The sequence below is a fragment of the Euprymna scolopes genome, chromosome 3 (assembly GCF_053919585.1).
Source record: "Euprymna scolopes isolate OS-2025 chromosome 3, ASM5391958v1, whole genome shotgun sequence".
NCBI lineage: Eukaryota > Metazoa > Mollusca > Cephalopoda > Sepiida > Sepiolidae > Euprymna > Euprymna scolopes.
This window is the reverse complement of record NC_136484.1, coordinates 109099115-109113543: the sequence shown is the minus strand read 5'-3', so window position 1 is coordinate 109113543 and position 14429 is coordinate 109099115. Positions and strand designations below refer to the sequence as shown.

Here is a 14429-nt window from a genome sequence, read left to right as displayed (position 1 = left end):
TGGCTTTTGGTGTGGTTTTAAGTGAGGGTCACATCATGCCACCACACATCTCCGGAGTCGTCTTGTAAATCAACACCAAAGTGTACTTAGATATGCTGAATAGTGTGGTGATTCCCTGCTGGAATCGGGTGGCTTGGCAAACCGTGGCTGTGGCAGTAGGACTAGGTATCGGCCTACAAGTCCAAAGATACCCAGGCTTGGGTTCAGAAGAAGTGTTATGACTCAATACCCTTTTCTCACTGCCCCCCACCTGCTCCCACGACCTGAACCCACTGGAGGACTTCGTCTGGTCATACGTCGAAATATTACCGGCATGATCTTCCACAATACCAAAGTCAGCTTGATCGCCGCCATATGCCGAGTATTCACAGATTTCTCGCACGCGCTTGTCGAAAAGGCGTGCTTACAGTTCCTAATCTGTATCCAGGCGGTGATTGAGGCTGAAGGCGGTTACATTGAATAGATGTCAGCTTTATTACATAATTAAATTACCTGAATTTCTTTTTTACTAAAAGTTTTAAAATAAAAGTATAGTGCTGTTTCCTTTAGGACGACTTTGTCGTTCCACCCTATATTTGGGACAAAATCTTTTTTCTCATCAAGCGCTCTTTCACCAACCTCACTCATTCCTATGTACGAATCGCTCGTCCGACCTGTGTTGGAGTATTGCATCCAAGCGTCGTCTTCAGACCTATTTCGTGACATTCAGTATTTGCAGCGAGTGTAGAGGCGGGCGACCCGGTCGGTGCGACGTTTTCGAGTCTGCAGTGGCTAAACCTTTTCTCGGAGCGCAGAAGGGCGACCTAATTTTGGCCTATAACCTCTTTCGTTGCCATTACAACCTCCCTCGCGAGCTTTGTTTTTTTAAAAAATTTTTTACCTTATTAAGAAGAAATTACCTGGAGTAGTTTCATTGGAGATTTCGGCCAAACCGACAAAAAAAAAAACTGCATTTTCTATCCGCGTATCGGCTCCCTGGAACAGACTGCTGCTTCAAGTTGTCACTGTACTAACAACAGATCAGATCACGACGAAGTTGGACAGGTGCTGGTCGACTGTATTTCCGTCCATCTAAATTAGCAGATTTTCGGTCCTGGATATGACCTTAAACTATATCCGATGGTGAGACCCCAGCTTGCGGGCTTTGGGGAGTGTGGAACCACCCTTTAATTGCCATTGCTCCCAGGTCCACTCTGACCCGAAGTGGTAGTACCTGTTAGGGTCCCAACTATGGGTTAAATAGAAACCGACTTAAAAAAAAAACAAATATACTCGATTAAAAAATTGTTCTTCAAAATCACTGGATTCGGCATTAAATAACCTGAAAAGGGTTGATATGCCGTAAAACAAAAATAAGCAAACCTCCTACCTTTTCGTTTGCTTTTCTTCTTTTTTCTCTCTTCCCACGGCCTTCTTAATGGCGATGAAACAGTAATGTTTTAACCTTTGCCGAATAAATTGCACTGAATAGAAACAATCTACAGAGACACTATTTGAAGAGTTAAGGAACAAAAGGTCTGTTCATATTACATTTGCACTTCTACATGTCAGTCAAATCAAGGAAGCAGGGACAGGAGGGAATTTGAGGGAAGAAACTATTAAAGTAAAGGTTTTTTTTTCGACAACTAGAGATCATTACAATGTAGGGGCTGGGATTTTTCTTACTTGCTTAACATTTCTACCCAGTGATAGCTGAAGGAACGAGAAAAATAACCCCTTCATTGATTAAATAGAAGGTGAAGGCTGAAGTTCGTTATAGATTCTCGAACTCGACTTGATATCCTCTGTATTAGATTTACCTAAAATATTGTGGTTACGTCAGTCAAAACGTTGTAAAAATAACACCCAAGGCGAGAATAATATTGGCAATGATGACAATAATATAAATAAGTAATTTTATCGTCTCCATAGTAAACATATTCTCGAATCGCGTGGGCCATTGCAACATCACGTGGTTTCTGGCCACAAGATGTCTAAAACACTCGCCAATCATATTGTATTTATCATGTGTATCGACACTTTACCAAGCTGTATCATATTGTATTTATCATGTGTATCGACACTTTACCAAGCTGTATTAAAAAAAAAAATTATTGTCTTCAAACACACGAAGCTCTGAAGCAAACATGTTTCACTACCTGTTACGTTACGAAGGTCGTTATTTGAATGGAAAACGTTAAGTGACATCTAGAAATCAGAAGTGATTCCAAATCGAAATTCAACGAAGTCGCGTGTCACAGACGGAAACATTCTCTTTTGTGGCGACTTTTGAAGTAGAGAAAAAGTGTCCAGAAGGTCGTCCCCAATGAGACACAATATATCTAGGTGTAGCGAGACGGTCTTTCCGTTTATCTATCCGTCCTTTTCTCTCTCACACTACGCGCACAAAAATAACCCGTTCCTCTGATTTTTTTTCTGTGACCCTCATTTATTATTAAAAGTAGAAAAGTAGACGTTGGGTTTATTTTCGGCAGCCTTGTACCTCTCGCTTTCTCTATTTTTTCATTTTTATTCGATGAGTAGTATTCTTGACAAAGGAGGGAGAATTACAGCTTTCTGGGTTGGAATTTAACCATCTAATACTTATCACTGACTAGTTTTTAATCCAGGAGTCTTTTTGTTAGCTTTTTAAATCAAGTGAATTCATGTCTTGACTGGAGTAATTTCCATAAAAGAAACTTCCTTAATGACTAAGATCGTTGCCAGAGTGATTTTGTCAACAGACACATGGGTTTTAGATGGGTGTATAATAAGTTATAAGCGTATCTGTAAATAAAAATATATGCTATGTCTCCGTTCAGTCTCAAGAGAATATGGACATCTCTGTAATGGTAGATGCGCGTGTAATTATGAAGCAACAGTTGCACAATCTCAAACCACACCTCTCCTGAATTGGCACTGCTTGGGTCCAGTAGCAAGAAGAGGTCCGAGACTGACTGACTGGAAACAATGCTAAGATAAGCGGAGAGCATATACAACACCTGGAATTCCCAAATCGTAAACCATTTTCGTACTGACCAGGTTTAACGTTACTTAACTTCAGTAATCTGACGGGAGCTGGTGTGTCAACGTGATTATTCCATATTTTAATAAAAATAAAAATATAACACATTAACATCTGACTGGGATTCACATGATTGTTGGTTGGTCTTAAAGAAAATTACTGCAACTTTCTATTGATTTGGAAATGCTTACCCTGTTCAAACAATTCGTAAACTTTCTTAACCACATGCAAGGACAAATCATGTAGGATGTTGCTAAGGTCGTTGAGAAAAGTAGTTTGATCATTTTACCCGTCCCAGAAACACTGACTCTAGAGGCAATCGTTTTACTTATATAAAAGTCAGACGCTGCCTAAGAGGAAGTACTCTTGCCACATCTGAATATCATGTGGTGATCTCTTCTTCATACAACCCCTTTCTCACAGAAGAGATGTCGCTATTCTCGCTCTACTCAATCGCAATTTCCATGAAGGCGCTCGACTGAGCTCCAATCTTTTCTTCCTTCTTTTAATTCTTTAAAATTGTCTGATTTATTCACCGTTTCCTTGGTTTCAGCTCGTTAGACTCATTTGTTAAGAAGTCTTAATTAATTCACTGTCCAGATGACTTATTGTAATACGTTTTGGTCTCCCGACAAAAGAAAGGTGGAACTGTAAATTCACCCTTATCCGTTCGTCTGTCCGCACTTTTCTAAATAACTACGCGGTGGATTTTTTTTTTAATTTTGCACAAACATTAAACATGATATGAAGAAAAATGTAACAGAACGGATTTTTCGGGAAAACCTCGTTTGACCCCCCCCCCAGGGGTGCCTTTCGGATTAAAATGGCTAAATTTGACATTTTTGTTCTTATTTAAAAAACTTGATACCTTGGATTTTTATAAAACTTTAAATATGTTAAGGCCTTTGGAACTTTTGGGATTAAATGGGAGGGAGGGAAAATGCTGGACTTAGTCATTTTTTTATGCCTTGTTCACTGTGCACTCACGTGGGACCATGCATGCTTCACTTGTTCACATTTCAATAACTCCTCCTCAATAACAGTGTGCTTGTATATCTCTCCTCCTGCTGATTATTTTCTTCATACGTATAACCTTGGTCTTTTTCAAAACTACGATCAGCAGGAATTAACACTCTTTGCAATAATCATAATTCTTTCGTTATCTCCTTCTACCAAGTGGCTTCACGTCTGGTTTGAACAGATTCTCATTAAAAGAAAAACACATTAATTGCAAGAACTCATCTTATTACCACAACTACAAAAAAACGTTCATTTCCTTCATCCATATGCAAAATACCAACCGGAATTTGGATTAACAGAATGTCTTTCCAAGGTTTGCCCACCTGCAGATGACATTACCTTGAGCATGCTTCCCTGCAAATTACAACATGGCCGTATTGAAATTTCATGTAAACAAATACATGCAATTAATCGTCTTCAAAAGTTATTAAATTTTGTTTATTCCATTCCTTCTTTCTCAATCCTCTCATAATATTTGTCATCATTCAACTAATTAACGCTTATTGCTAAATGATTATTGACTTTGATAAATCATAACTCGTTAGTTAAATAAATTAATTAACGTTTAATCATCAAATTGCAAATTCGTTTTTGTTTCAGGGCAAAGGGCGCATGTCCACATATTGGCTCAACGGGAAAAGAGGTTTTAATCAAAAGTTGCCAAATCCGTCTGATTTGTAAGTACGAGTGACGAGTATAAAATACACGATATATCATAAAGTGAAATGACGTAGAGACAGGATGTATGAAAAAAAATAAATAAAAAACAAATTTAATACATGAATATATAATCAAAAACGAGAGTTTTACCAGTTTCGTTCGGATTACCGAACGGCTTCAGAAAAAATTAAAAACTAGAAAAAATAAGAGGCACAACTGTATGTTATGGGCACCTGTGTAACTATTGGAAAAAAAAGAGAATTATGCAAATTTAATTTATTCCTGTTTTTATATGCCATGTTCCCAAAAGATGTTTAGGAAAAAAGAATGGCACTTCCAGCAGGACAGAACCATTCCCCATCATGATGTAAGAGCATATCTTGATAGTTACTTGAGAAACAAATAGTTAAGACGAAGAGGAAGTATCGAGTACTGTCCACGCTCACTAGATTTGACCCCGCAAGGAATTTTTCAGTGAGCGTTGTCAGCTGTTCCTGGACCACAATGGCCAATAATGTGAACACTTTCAACAATTAGCTGGTATTTATATTTGTTCACAATATTTTGATGTATGAAACTTTCTTTCTTATAATAAATGTTTTTTTTTTTGTGATCATTTAAAGAGTGTATACATTTTATTGGGACACCATGTATAGTGTATTTTTTGAAGACAAAATTTTTTTTTTTTAAACAGCAAAACACAGTAGGAAAGAATAGAATGTGTTGGGCACGTTCCTAACTTTTTAAAAATGTAGAGAGTTACGCAGCACGTGTGATGAAGACGTTAAAATGGGAAAAGGGTGAGAAAAATGAAAAAACAAATTGAGCTTTTCGTTTTGTCTTTTTTCACGCAAGTTTAACTAATCTGCACTGTTTTATGCGAGCAGTGCTCGCGCAGTAGCTGAGTATGTCAATTCTCATCCTTATATTGCTGCTGCTGTAGTTGCTGCTAATATGTCGAAAAATATTTGTGAAATTTCTCGCAATAAAAAAAAACACTACTTAATATTTGTATGAGAGATTAATAGAAAGTGTCGCAAAAATACTTCCCACATTGAAAAGGTTGCAAAAAGAGAAAACAAAACCAATGAATTTTATTATTGTTTAAACAAAGGAGTACACGTTTTGCTTTATTTAATTTTAAAAATGCCATCGTCTAACTCGTTACCTCTATTCACTATACAATATTGAATACGGTTTCTAGAGTACACCACCACTAAAAAAAATCATAGCAGGAATATTTTTAAGAACAGTGTCACAACATGACATACCATCCTCCAAGACGCGTTCGTTCAGTTTCTGAGCACTCATTAATTTGCATGGATTGTAGTTCAGATCAGTATATAGAATTCTCTATACTACATATTGCACAAATAACGTATCAGAGATTTTTACTCCCCTACAAGTATCTACTCCCACTTCTTTAACATTCACAGAAGAATGTCCTTAATATATTTACTTCAGCTTAAATAAATGCTATTATTTAATTTTTAACTCTTACTAATGGCTACATGCTAAATAGATTTTAAATATAAATAACGAACGTCTCCTTCAATTTTACTTTTATTCTTCCAGTCGTTCTTACTGTATTTGAGGAATAGGAGAATATAGGATTAGATGTGACATACACGCAGACTCATTCGTATTCTGTAAAACCTTTCCATGATTATTCATATATTCTTATTTTATTCTTTTTATAAATTCTTCACTTAAACGGAGAACATTCGAAATTATTCGAATTTACAAACTAAATTATGCTTCCCGTTCTGTATGCTATTCCGTATATATATTCCCACATATTAGAATAGTACGGAATATGACAATTAATGAACAGGTTTGAACCATCGCAGCTTCTACTTTCGGCTTCTCCGTACGTAAATGATTACATGATTACAAATTCATACTTTATAAAGTCACATACCACACTACACGCTTTTTCGTTACATGTCACCTATTAATATTTTATTTATCATAAATAGATCACAGGTTACTACAATGTTTAGACGCTGAGGTTTTTTTTTTTTTTTTTTAATAATATTTTTTTGCCACTAAGGAAAGAACATTGCTATGCTGTTATTTGTTATTACCTAACACATATCACACGCTGTTTAACAATTTAGCTTTTTTGGGGGGGGGGTATTTACTGGGTGCCAAATACCTGCCCTGAAAATTATTTTATTTAGTTTTTTTTTTTGTTGATGGGTTGATAGGTGCTATTTCTTCTGAGGAGTTAAGGGCGAAATAGATTCATTGATTGATGTAATAATTAAATGAATGATTTTGTGCTACTAAAGAGGTGCTGTCAAGAATTGTGAATGTTAACGTACTTAAAGGAATAAATTGTAAGATGGTCACCATGAAATTTGGAATATAGACTTTTGTCATTTATCTGTAATATGCTCTGTAATTACATTGAGCTTCATAAATCAAGGATTGGTATAAATAAAAAAGGTGAAATATGAAAACGTATTTCCACACACACTCACTCACACACACACTCACACTCACACACACACACACACACACACACACACACACACACATATATATATATATATTTCTGTGGAAATATACTTTATTTCCTTATAATATAGACTAATCCTTATTTAAGAAACTCAATGTAATTATATAGCTGTATAATGAATGACTGACAAAAATCTATATTTCAAAGTTCATGATGTTGACCATCTTATAATTTTATTCCTTTAATTTACTTGCTATTTAAAGTTTTTGACAGTATCTGTTTCGTAGCACAAGTGATTGATTTTTTTGCTACGAAACATATACTGTCAAGAATTATATATATATATATATATATATATATATTTGTTTATTCAAAAATTATTTTAATCATTTCAGCGAAGATACCGAGTCTAACTTATTTTCCCCAACTTACTTGCAAAAAAGGTAAGTATTTTTGTTTTCTGTTTGCTTTAATTGACATAAAACTATTGATTAAAAACGTACTTTTATGGAAGTCGTTTCAGCAAGGTACAGAGCAAAAAAAGAAACAAAGATCATTATCGTAAAGACAGAAGGTGCTTAATGACCTTAGTCTCATAAAGAACAAGGTTATATGTAGCAGGAAGCAGTAAACAAGAAGAAAGTTCGACAAAATTGCAGATATTTATAAATAAAACAAAAACGCAACTGGAATAAAGAGATATCCGAACGGCGAATAAATTATACCAATGAGAAAAACAAGCTGTAACAAAGGAAGTAGGGAATAAATCATTACAATATTACGTTTCTAATTTTTTTTAGATGAGAATTAGTTATTCGTATTATTTAGATTCTTCGGGCTACTGTTCTCATCTTGACTGTCATTTTCACAACGGTCCAGAGACGTGCAGACGGATGGGGGGTATAGGGGTGTCTAAGCATTTGCCTCTTTGCTCCTGTTTTAAAGTGCCCTTTTCAGAGGAATGTATTTTAGGCCTGTGCCTCACCATTACAATATTTTTGCCGTTTTTTTTTTCACTGGAGCACCTGCCCTGAAAAAGTTCTGTGTGTCACTGCAACGGTCGGAGGTTACATCAGCCGAAACTGAAGGAACTGAATAATACATGTCACAATAGTGAATAAATAAATGACTTAATATCTTATGCTTCTACGTATATTTTTCGCGTATAATTTCATCTAATATATTAAGTAGAGTGGAATTTTCCTCGAATTTAATGGCCAAAATATCTAATTTAACAAAAAATACATTAATCTTTGTTGTCATTTATTTTCGATATCTATAAATTCGTACGCTTTTTAATTTTTTTATCCATTTTTACATGTATTTTATTTCATTAGTTCAGCAGTTTTCTTTTGTGTGATGTTTACTAATTTAAGAGAAGGCACCGGTGTAAATATCTTACTCAAACTTTTGCTATGCTATCGTCTGACCTTTGGCTTACGTGAAATATAATCGTATAGATTGAACTGACGTCATTCAAAGATTTCGACAAATTTGTAAAAACGTAATTTATTTTTTTTTTTCTCTCAGTCAGGGAACACAATGTTCGTATTCAGAAGATACAGATAATACTGGTTATTGTAACCAATCAGAATCAAGGTGAGTGCTTATTTTTTTTACTTGAAACTCGCCACTTATGAAAGCCCGAAAGCCACTCAAGGATAAGGGTTAATGAATATAAGATGGTTGTGTAGTAATCGTTAATGGTGTAAATTGGGTAGAATTTGATTATTTATGGGGGCGGCTCAAAATGAACTTGTTTACATTGGATTAAAGGTGACCATGTTGTATTCAACTGGGAAGCAGGCCAGCGCAACAGTGTCCCACAGGAAGGCGGTTCTAGAAAAGAAGCTTTGTTCATGGAATCTGCGTTTAGATTTAGGCACAGATAGAGATTGAGGAAAATCGTATATAGTGGTTGTAGTTAGTCGAGTGTTTTTGTGAAAGTTTTGCGAGAGGGAACCATAGATTGGGGTTCAGTTGAGCACTTGCCCTGAAAATAACGATAGAGTAGAGACTGGCTTGCAGCGTCTTTTCTGTGGGAAAGAGGTTGCGGGGAATAGAAAAGGGTATCAACTACTAGGTTTCGAAGCCGGTTTTAAACTCTATCAATACAAGATAGGGCACGCTGAGCAGCTACTGCCCAGATGTGGCAACAGTAATTCATTTTAGGGCATACCTGGCTCTTATACAGATAACGGATTGCATCGACAGTGAGATACAAACTGGAGAGAGAGAATGATCCAAACATTTTCCCAGTTAACAGATTCGATGCATGTGTACCATTTGAGATCAGAAGTCATGTTCAGTCCCAGACGCTTGTCAAGACATGGAGCTTCCTCAACACGGGGCGTGAGGAGGGGTCGGAGTGATTATGATGAAAGGAAATGGTTTTCGATGCATTAAAATCACCTAGCCACTTTTTTTAAGTGTTGCTATTAATTGTGGTGTCGTCTGCATAAATGTCTACAAATGATCTAAGAATGTGATGTGGAAGATCATTGATAAAGATCAGGAGAGTTGGGCTTAGGATGGAACTTTGAGGGACATCAGCATTAATACTATGAATGTCTGATTTCTGCCCATCAACTACTACTCTTATAAGCCTATTAGAGAGAAAGGATTTAATAACTGAGAGGACATTTCGAGCAATTTCATAACTGGCGATCTTGTGAAGATGCCATACTCTATCAAAATCCTGATATGTCAAGAAACGATGTGATATAACAGTTGGTACATCAGCTGTAGATTTCCCAGAACGGAAACCATATAGTATGTCACTGAGCAGGTTATATTTGCTGATGTGATTGACTACTTCTCTATTTATCACAGATTCCAGCAACTTATTCATGATGCACAGGAGACTGATAGGTCTGTATTGAGAGGCAGATAAGCGATCTCCGGAATTTTTAAATACGGGGCAGACTAATAAAGTTTTCCGGGGTTTTGGGAAACATTTCTCTTTAAAGCAACGTTTAAAGAATATTGTAATATAGGATAGGAGCTAGTTCCAGTTGAAGCTTTTTTTGAGCACGCTGACTGAAATACAGTCGGAGCCAGTTGCTTTACTGAAATCAAGGTCTTTGATAAGTTTGGCAACATCGCGTATAGATATTTGTATGACGCATAGCGTGTTTCAAGTTACAGTAAAAATTAAATTGATCGCAAAGGGTAGAATTTGCTGCTAAGTTCGTGGAAAAGAGTTTTGCCTTGTCAGATGCTGACGAAATTACCTCAGGTTCTTCATGATGATCGGGATAGAGGACATGTTTCTGTTCAGGACCCTGTTTGTTTTTTGCCAAAACTGCATTATTTTTATTCTTTTACAATGGTTGCTGGTAATCCTAAAGCTAGCTTTAGTTTCACAACATCTATTACGTTGGAGCTAATTGAAATAGTCGTATATATTGATCTCTGTGCGCGATGGCAGCAACACGTTCTGGGGTGAATTACGGTTGGCTATTAGGCATTTTCTGGATCTTCTTGGAATGTGTAAAGCGGTCTATACCGACAATTAACCATTCAGTCGGGGTCAGATACTACAAAGGACACATTCTTTTTGAACATGTAGTGCATAGGTACATCTGATATAAATGTTCGGAAGTTATCCCAATCAGTCATAGAGTATCAATATGCAGAACGATGGAGAGGTACATCTGAGGACGTATTACATTTTGTTTTTATTTTAACCGAGACAACTGAGTGATCGGAAGGTCTCAATGGAGACAGAACAGAGGATGAGCACATTTCTGGGTAAGTTGTAAGAAAACGGTCAAGGAGACCTGCATGTTGTCTGTCGGAGTGGAGCATACAGCTGCATTCGTGAACAATTTGTGAGAAATTATGATAGTACCTCCCCTCATCATCCGTCTTGTTTGAGTGGTCTAACCATTAAAAATTCTAAACATTGAAGTCTCTACAGATATGAATATTAATCGAGGGATTCGTACACAGAATGTGGTCGATTTTTCCCAGATAGTAACACATCTGTCATTGGGGCAATAGAGGGGAAATATGAACATGGCTGTCATGTGAGCAAGTACTACTCTGAAGTACATATAAAGCAAACTAGGATATTCTCCAGCGATGTCCTACCACATGAAAAGCCATTTCTAATGTAGGCTCATGTTCTATGCCTATGATGGGTTAGATTTTGATGTCAAGTTTGATAATCCTTTAGTCGAGACTCTAGGGAAACAGTCAGTCCAGTACCAGTTTTTCTTGAAAGTTGAAACTGGTTTACCCGTACCCTAACGCTAGCATAACTATCATCCTAGCCATAACCATAATTCACTTCATCATTAATGGCAGCGTCTTCTCCACGTACAGGTTAGAAAAACGTCTATCAATTGCAGATGACATCTATGTGCGTTAACTACTATAGAGGTACTACGATTCTCTAATCGGTTATCATGCAAAATGATCTTCCCTGATGCAAATATGTTCTCTCTCACAAAGCAAAGTAACGTCATGAGGATCGTATTTGAATGATTATTTGTCTCCCTGTATCAGGATACTTCAAAAAATAAAAATTCATTCACGATGTTGCCAACCTTCACGTGGTTCACCCCATAAGTACGATGCCTTTTTAGAAAGAATTCCAACTAGAAGAATATCGAAAAAGACCATGCCAACAATAGAATCTTTGGAATCATATATGATGATTTACCAATATGGCCTAAGTTCAGACCTTTTAGTAAAAGTTTCTATTATTCGAGTGCCAAGAAAAACACAAAATTCGACAGTGGCTTAGTTGTGTATGTTACTGCTCAGCCCTGGGAGGTCCACCATCGAAGGATGTATCGTATCTCTGAAAAAAAAGTTAGTTTATTGCTAATCTCCCGAAGCGCTCCCACCAGGATATGCCGATGAGATTCCCAGGCACTTTTTGAAGTAAAAAGTGCGCTTCAACTCGTGCACTAGTATTTCAAAACTCAGTTGACCTTTTAACCTCATGTAGAGAATGTAATTAAAGTTCTGAAGATTTTTTTTCCAGGACTGACTTTTACGTCTCATACTAAAAATGGAATACTTACATCAAATCTGTTATAAAGATTGCTGGAAAATAGATAGGTAGTTCTTACTCGTTGCGCAATACTCTATCTGTATAGAGCTAGATCTGTCCTAAGAGTAAGTACTCCTCTTGTATCTGGCAAGATACCGCTCGGAGCATTCTTTTTTGTCTTTACAGTGTAACAACTGACTTCACAATCTAGTGGGAAATGATTTATTCTCTGCTCTTTCATGCAAATGAGATGTTGATAGACTTTCCTTACTGTATCGTTGTGTTTATGTTAAATTCTCGATTGGGCCTGTATCTCCTGACCCCACCCCTCACCTCTGCTAAGCATTCACAACAGGAAAGCATCCACCTTAAACCACATCAGAGAATTTTCTTTCTTTCTCGCTCTATACCAAAAATAAGTGGAACTTCCATGAACAGAGTTTTTTTTCTTTCGCAACTGACTAAAACATGGTTGTTTTCAAATCTAATATAAACAAATATTTACAGTATCTTCTATCCATTTCATCAGTTATTTTCACTTTTTGCGTAGTGACGCTGATCGTAGAACAGACAGTCTGCTAAACCCTCATTCACGAGTGGCCTTTGGGCCTGAGTTAGCAGTTATTTATTAGTATAAAAAAATTCTTAACAAAATGCTTTTTCAGACTTTTGCGTGACAAACTTGCAAACAGGTAAACAGACCAATGAATGAGTTATGCACTGATACATCGAAAAAAATTATATTTCAAACTAAAACGCGAACATCCGAGGGGTGGGGCCTACCGTTACATAGTGAGATCGGTGTTTGAATGAAAAAAAATGAGTAACACTTTAAATGCTAGAGGTGATCCAAAACGGAAGTCACAAAACAACATGATTTATACACAAAGATTAGCTGCCTCTTAGCTGGTGATATTTCAAGGAAAAAAATAAGGGAAGGTGCACACTATGTAACTATATGTAGCGAGACAAGCTATCAGTATGTCTATCGTTTTTGGTATTTTTACTATTTTACCTTAAAATAAGGCGTATTGACACTTCACGTGTAAAAATAACCTGTCACTCTGACGTTTTCTGTGGTGGTTACGTACCTACAGAGAAGCAAGAACCCAGGGTCATGTAACATTAAATCGTGTTATGCTTCCACTTCCCAGTGCGTGTATAAAACCAATGTTGTCATTGTGAGTCTCACTAGCTAAGAGGCAGAAATTCTTCGTTCAGGTGTCACATGGTTTTTCAATTTCCGTCTGGCGTCACCTTTAACCCTTATGTGTGCAACATTTCCATCCAATACGGCCCTCATTATGTGAGAGTAATACAGATGCATTGATGTATCTTTAAAATGCAATTTAAAACTGAAATCTGATCCACTGACAGACGGAGTGACTGCATGTACTAAATGAAATATTTAATTTGCATGATGCAGCTTTTCTTTTTTTTTTCTTTTTCAGAAAGCAACAATGCGATGAAGACGCTGAGTAGAACCATTCATATCCATTTTTCACTTATTTGTCGTCTGGATATGTAGTAAGAAACAAAGAAGCGCTTACGTCATTGTTAATTGTTAGTTCTTAATGTTCTTTGTGATTTTGCATTAGATTAGATTATCATTACACAACATATATGTGTGTGTGTGTGTGTGTGTGTGTGCGTGTGTGTGTGTGTGTGTGTGTGTGTGAGCTGTGACGTTGTTTAACTGTGGAAATAATTATTTAATCTCTCACATTCTAAAAATTCTATTACTAACTAGTATGGGTTCCCGGTGTTGCCCGGGTATTTTGAGGTGTATGCTGAGCAAAAAAAAAAAAATAAAATAAAAAGGTCAATTTTTAAAAAAATTTACCCCTATTATGACCCCTTAAAATTTATTGTTTGGTTTCAAATCGAGTTATTAAGTTAGATCCATGTCCAAGGAACCTATATCTAAAATTTCAGATGTTTAGATCCAAAATTGTCGGAGGAGTTTGGTAGAGTTCTCAAAGGTCAAATCGTTGAACTTTGACTCCTTAACAGCCAAATTTCTGGCCGAGCACCGATCACATCGATTTTCCCAAATCTCAGTACCCTGTATGTCAAATTTCGAGTCTGTAGACTAAAAATTGATAAAGTTATTGCGTAGGGAAATGTACACAGACAGACAGACAGACAGACAGACACGTTCACTTTTATAGATATACTAGCATGGGTGCCCGACGTTTCCCGGGTATTTGGAGGTGTATGTTGAGCAAAAAAAAAGCGGTCAATTTTTTAAACTTTGACCCCTATAATGATCCCTT

General features: G+C 36.5%; 1 protein-coding gene across 1 annotated transcript in view; it reads left to right on the top strand.

Annotated features, from left to right (window-relative positions):
- LOC145262124 (atrial natriuretic peptide receptor 1-like) overlaps positions 1–13732 on the top strand; it is a 65815-nt gene extending 52083 nt beyond the window's left edge. Inside the window, exons 17-20 of the mRNA XM_080119804.1 lie at positions 4625–4667; positions 7544–7591; positions 8679–8747; positions 13605–13732. Coding sequence (XP_079975930.1) covers positions 4625–4667; positions 7544–7591; positions 8679–8747; positions 13605–13681 — 237 coding nt within the window. The 3' untranslated portion in view covers positions 13682–13732. The remainder of the gene's footprint in view (positions 1–4624; positions 4668–7543; positions 7592–8678; positions 8748–13604) is intronic.
- The last annotated feature ends 697 nt before the right edge of the window (positions 13733–14429 follow it).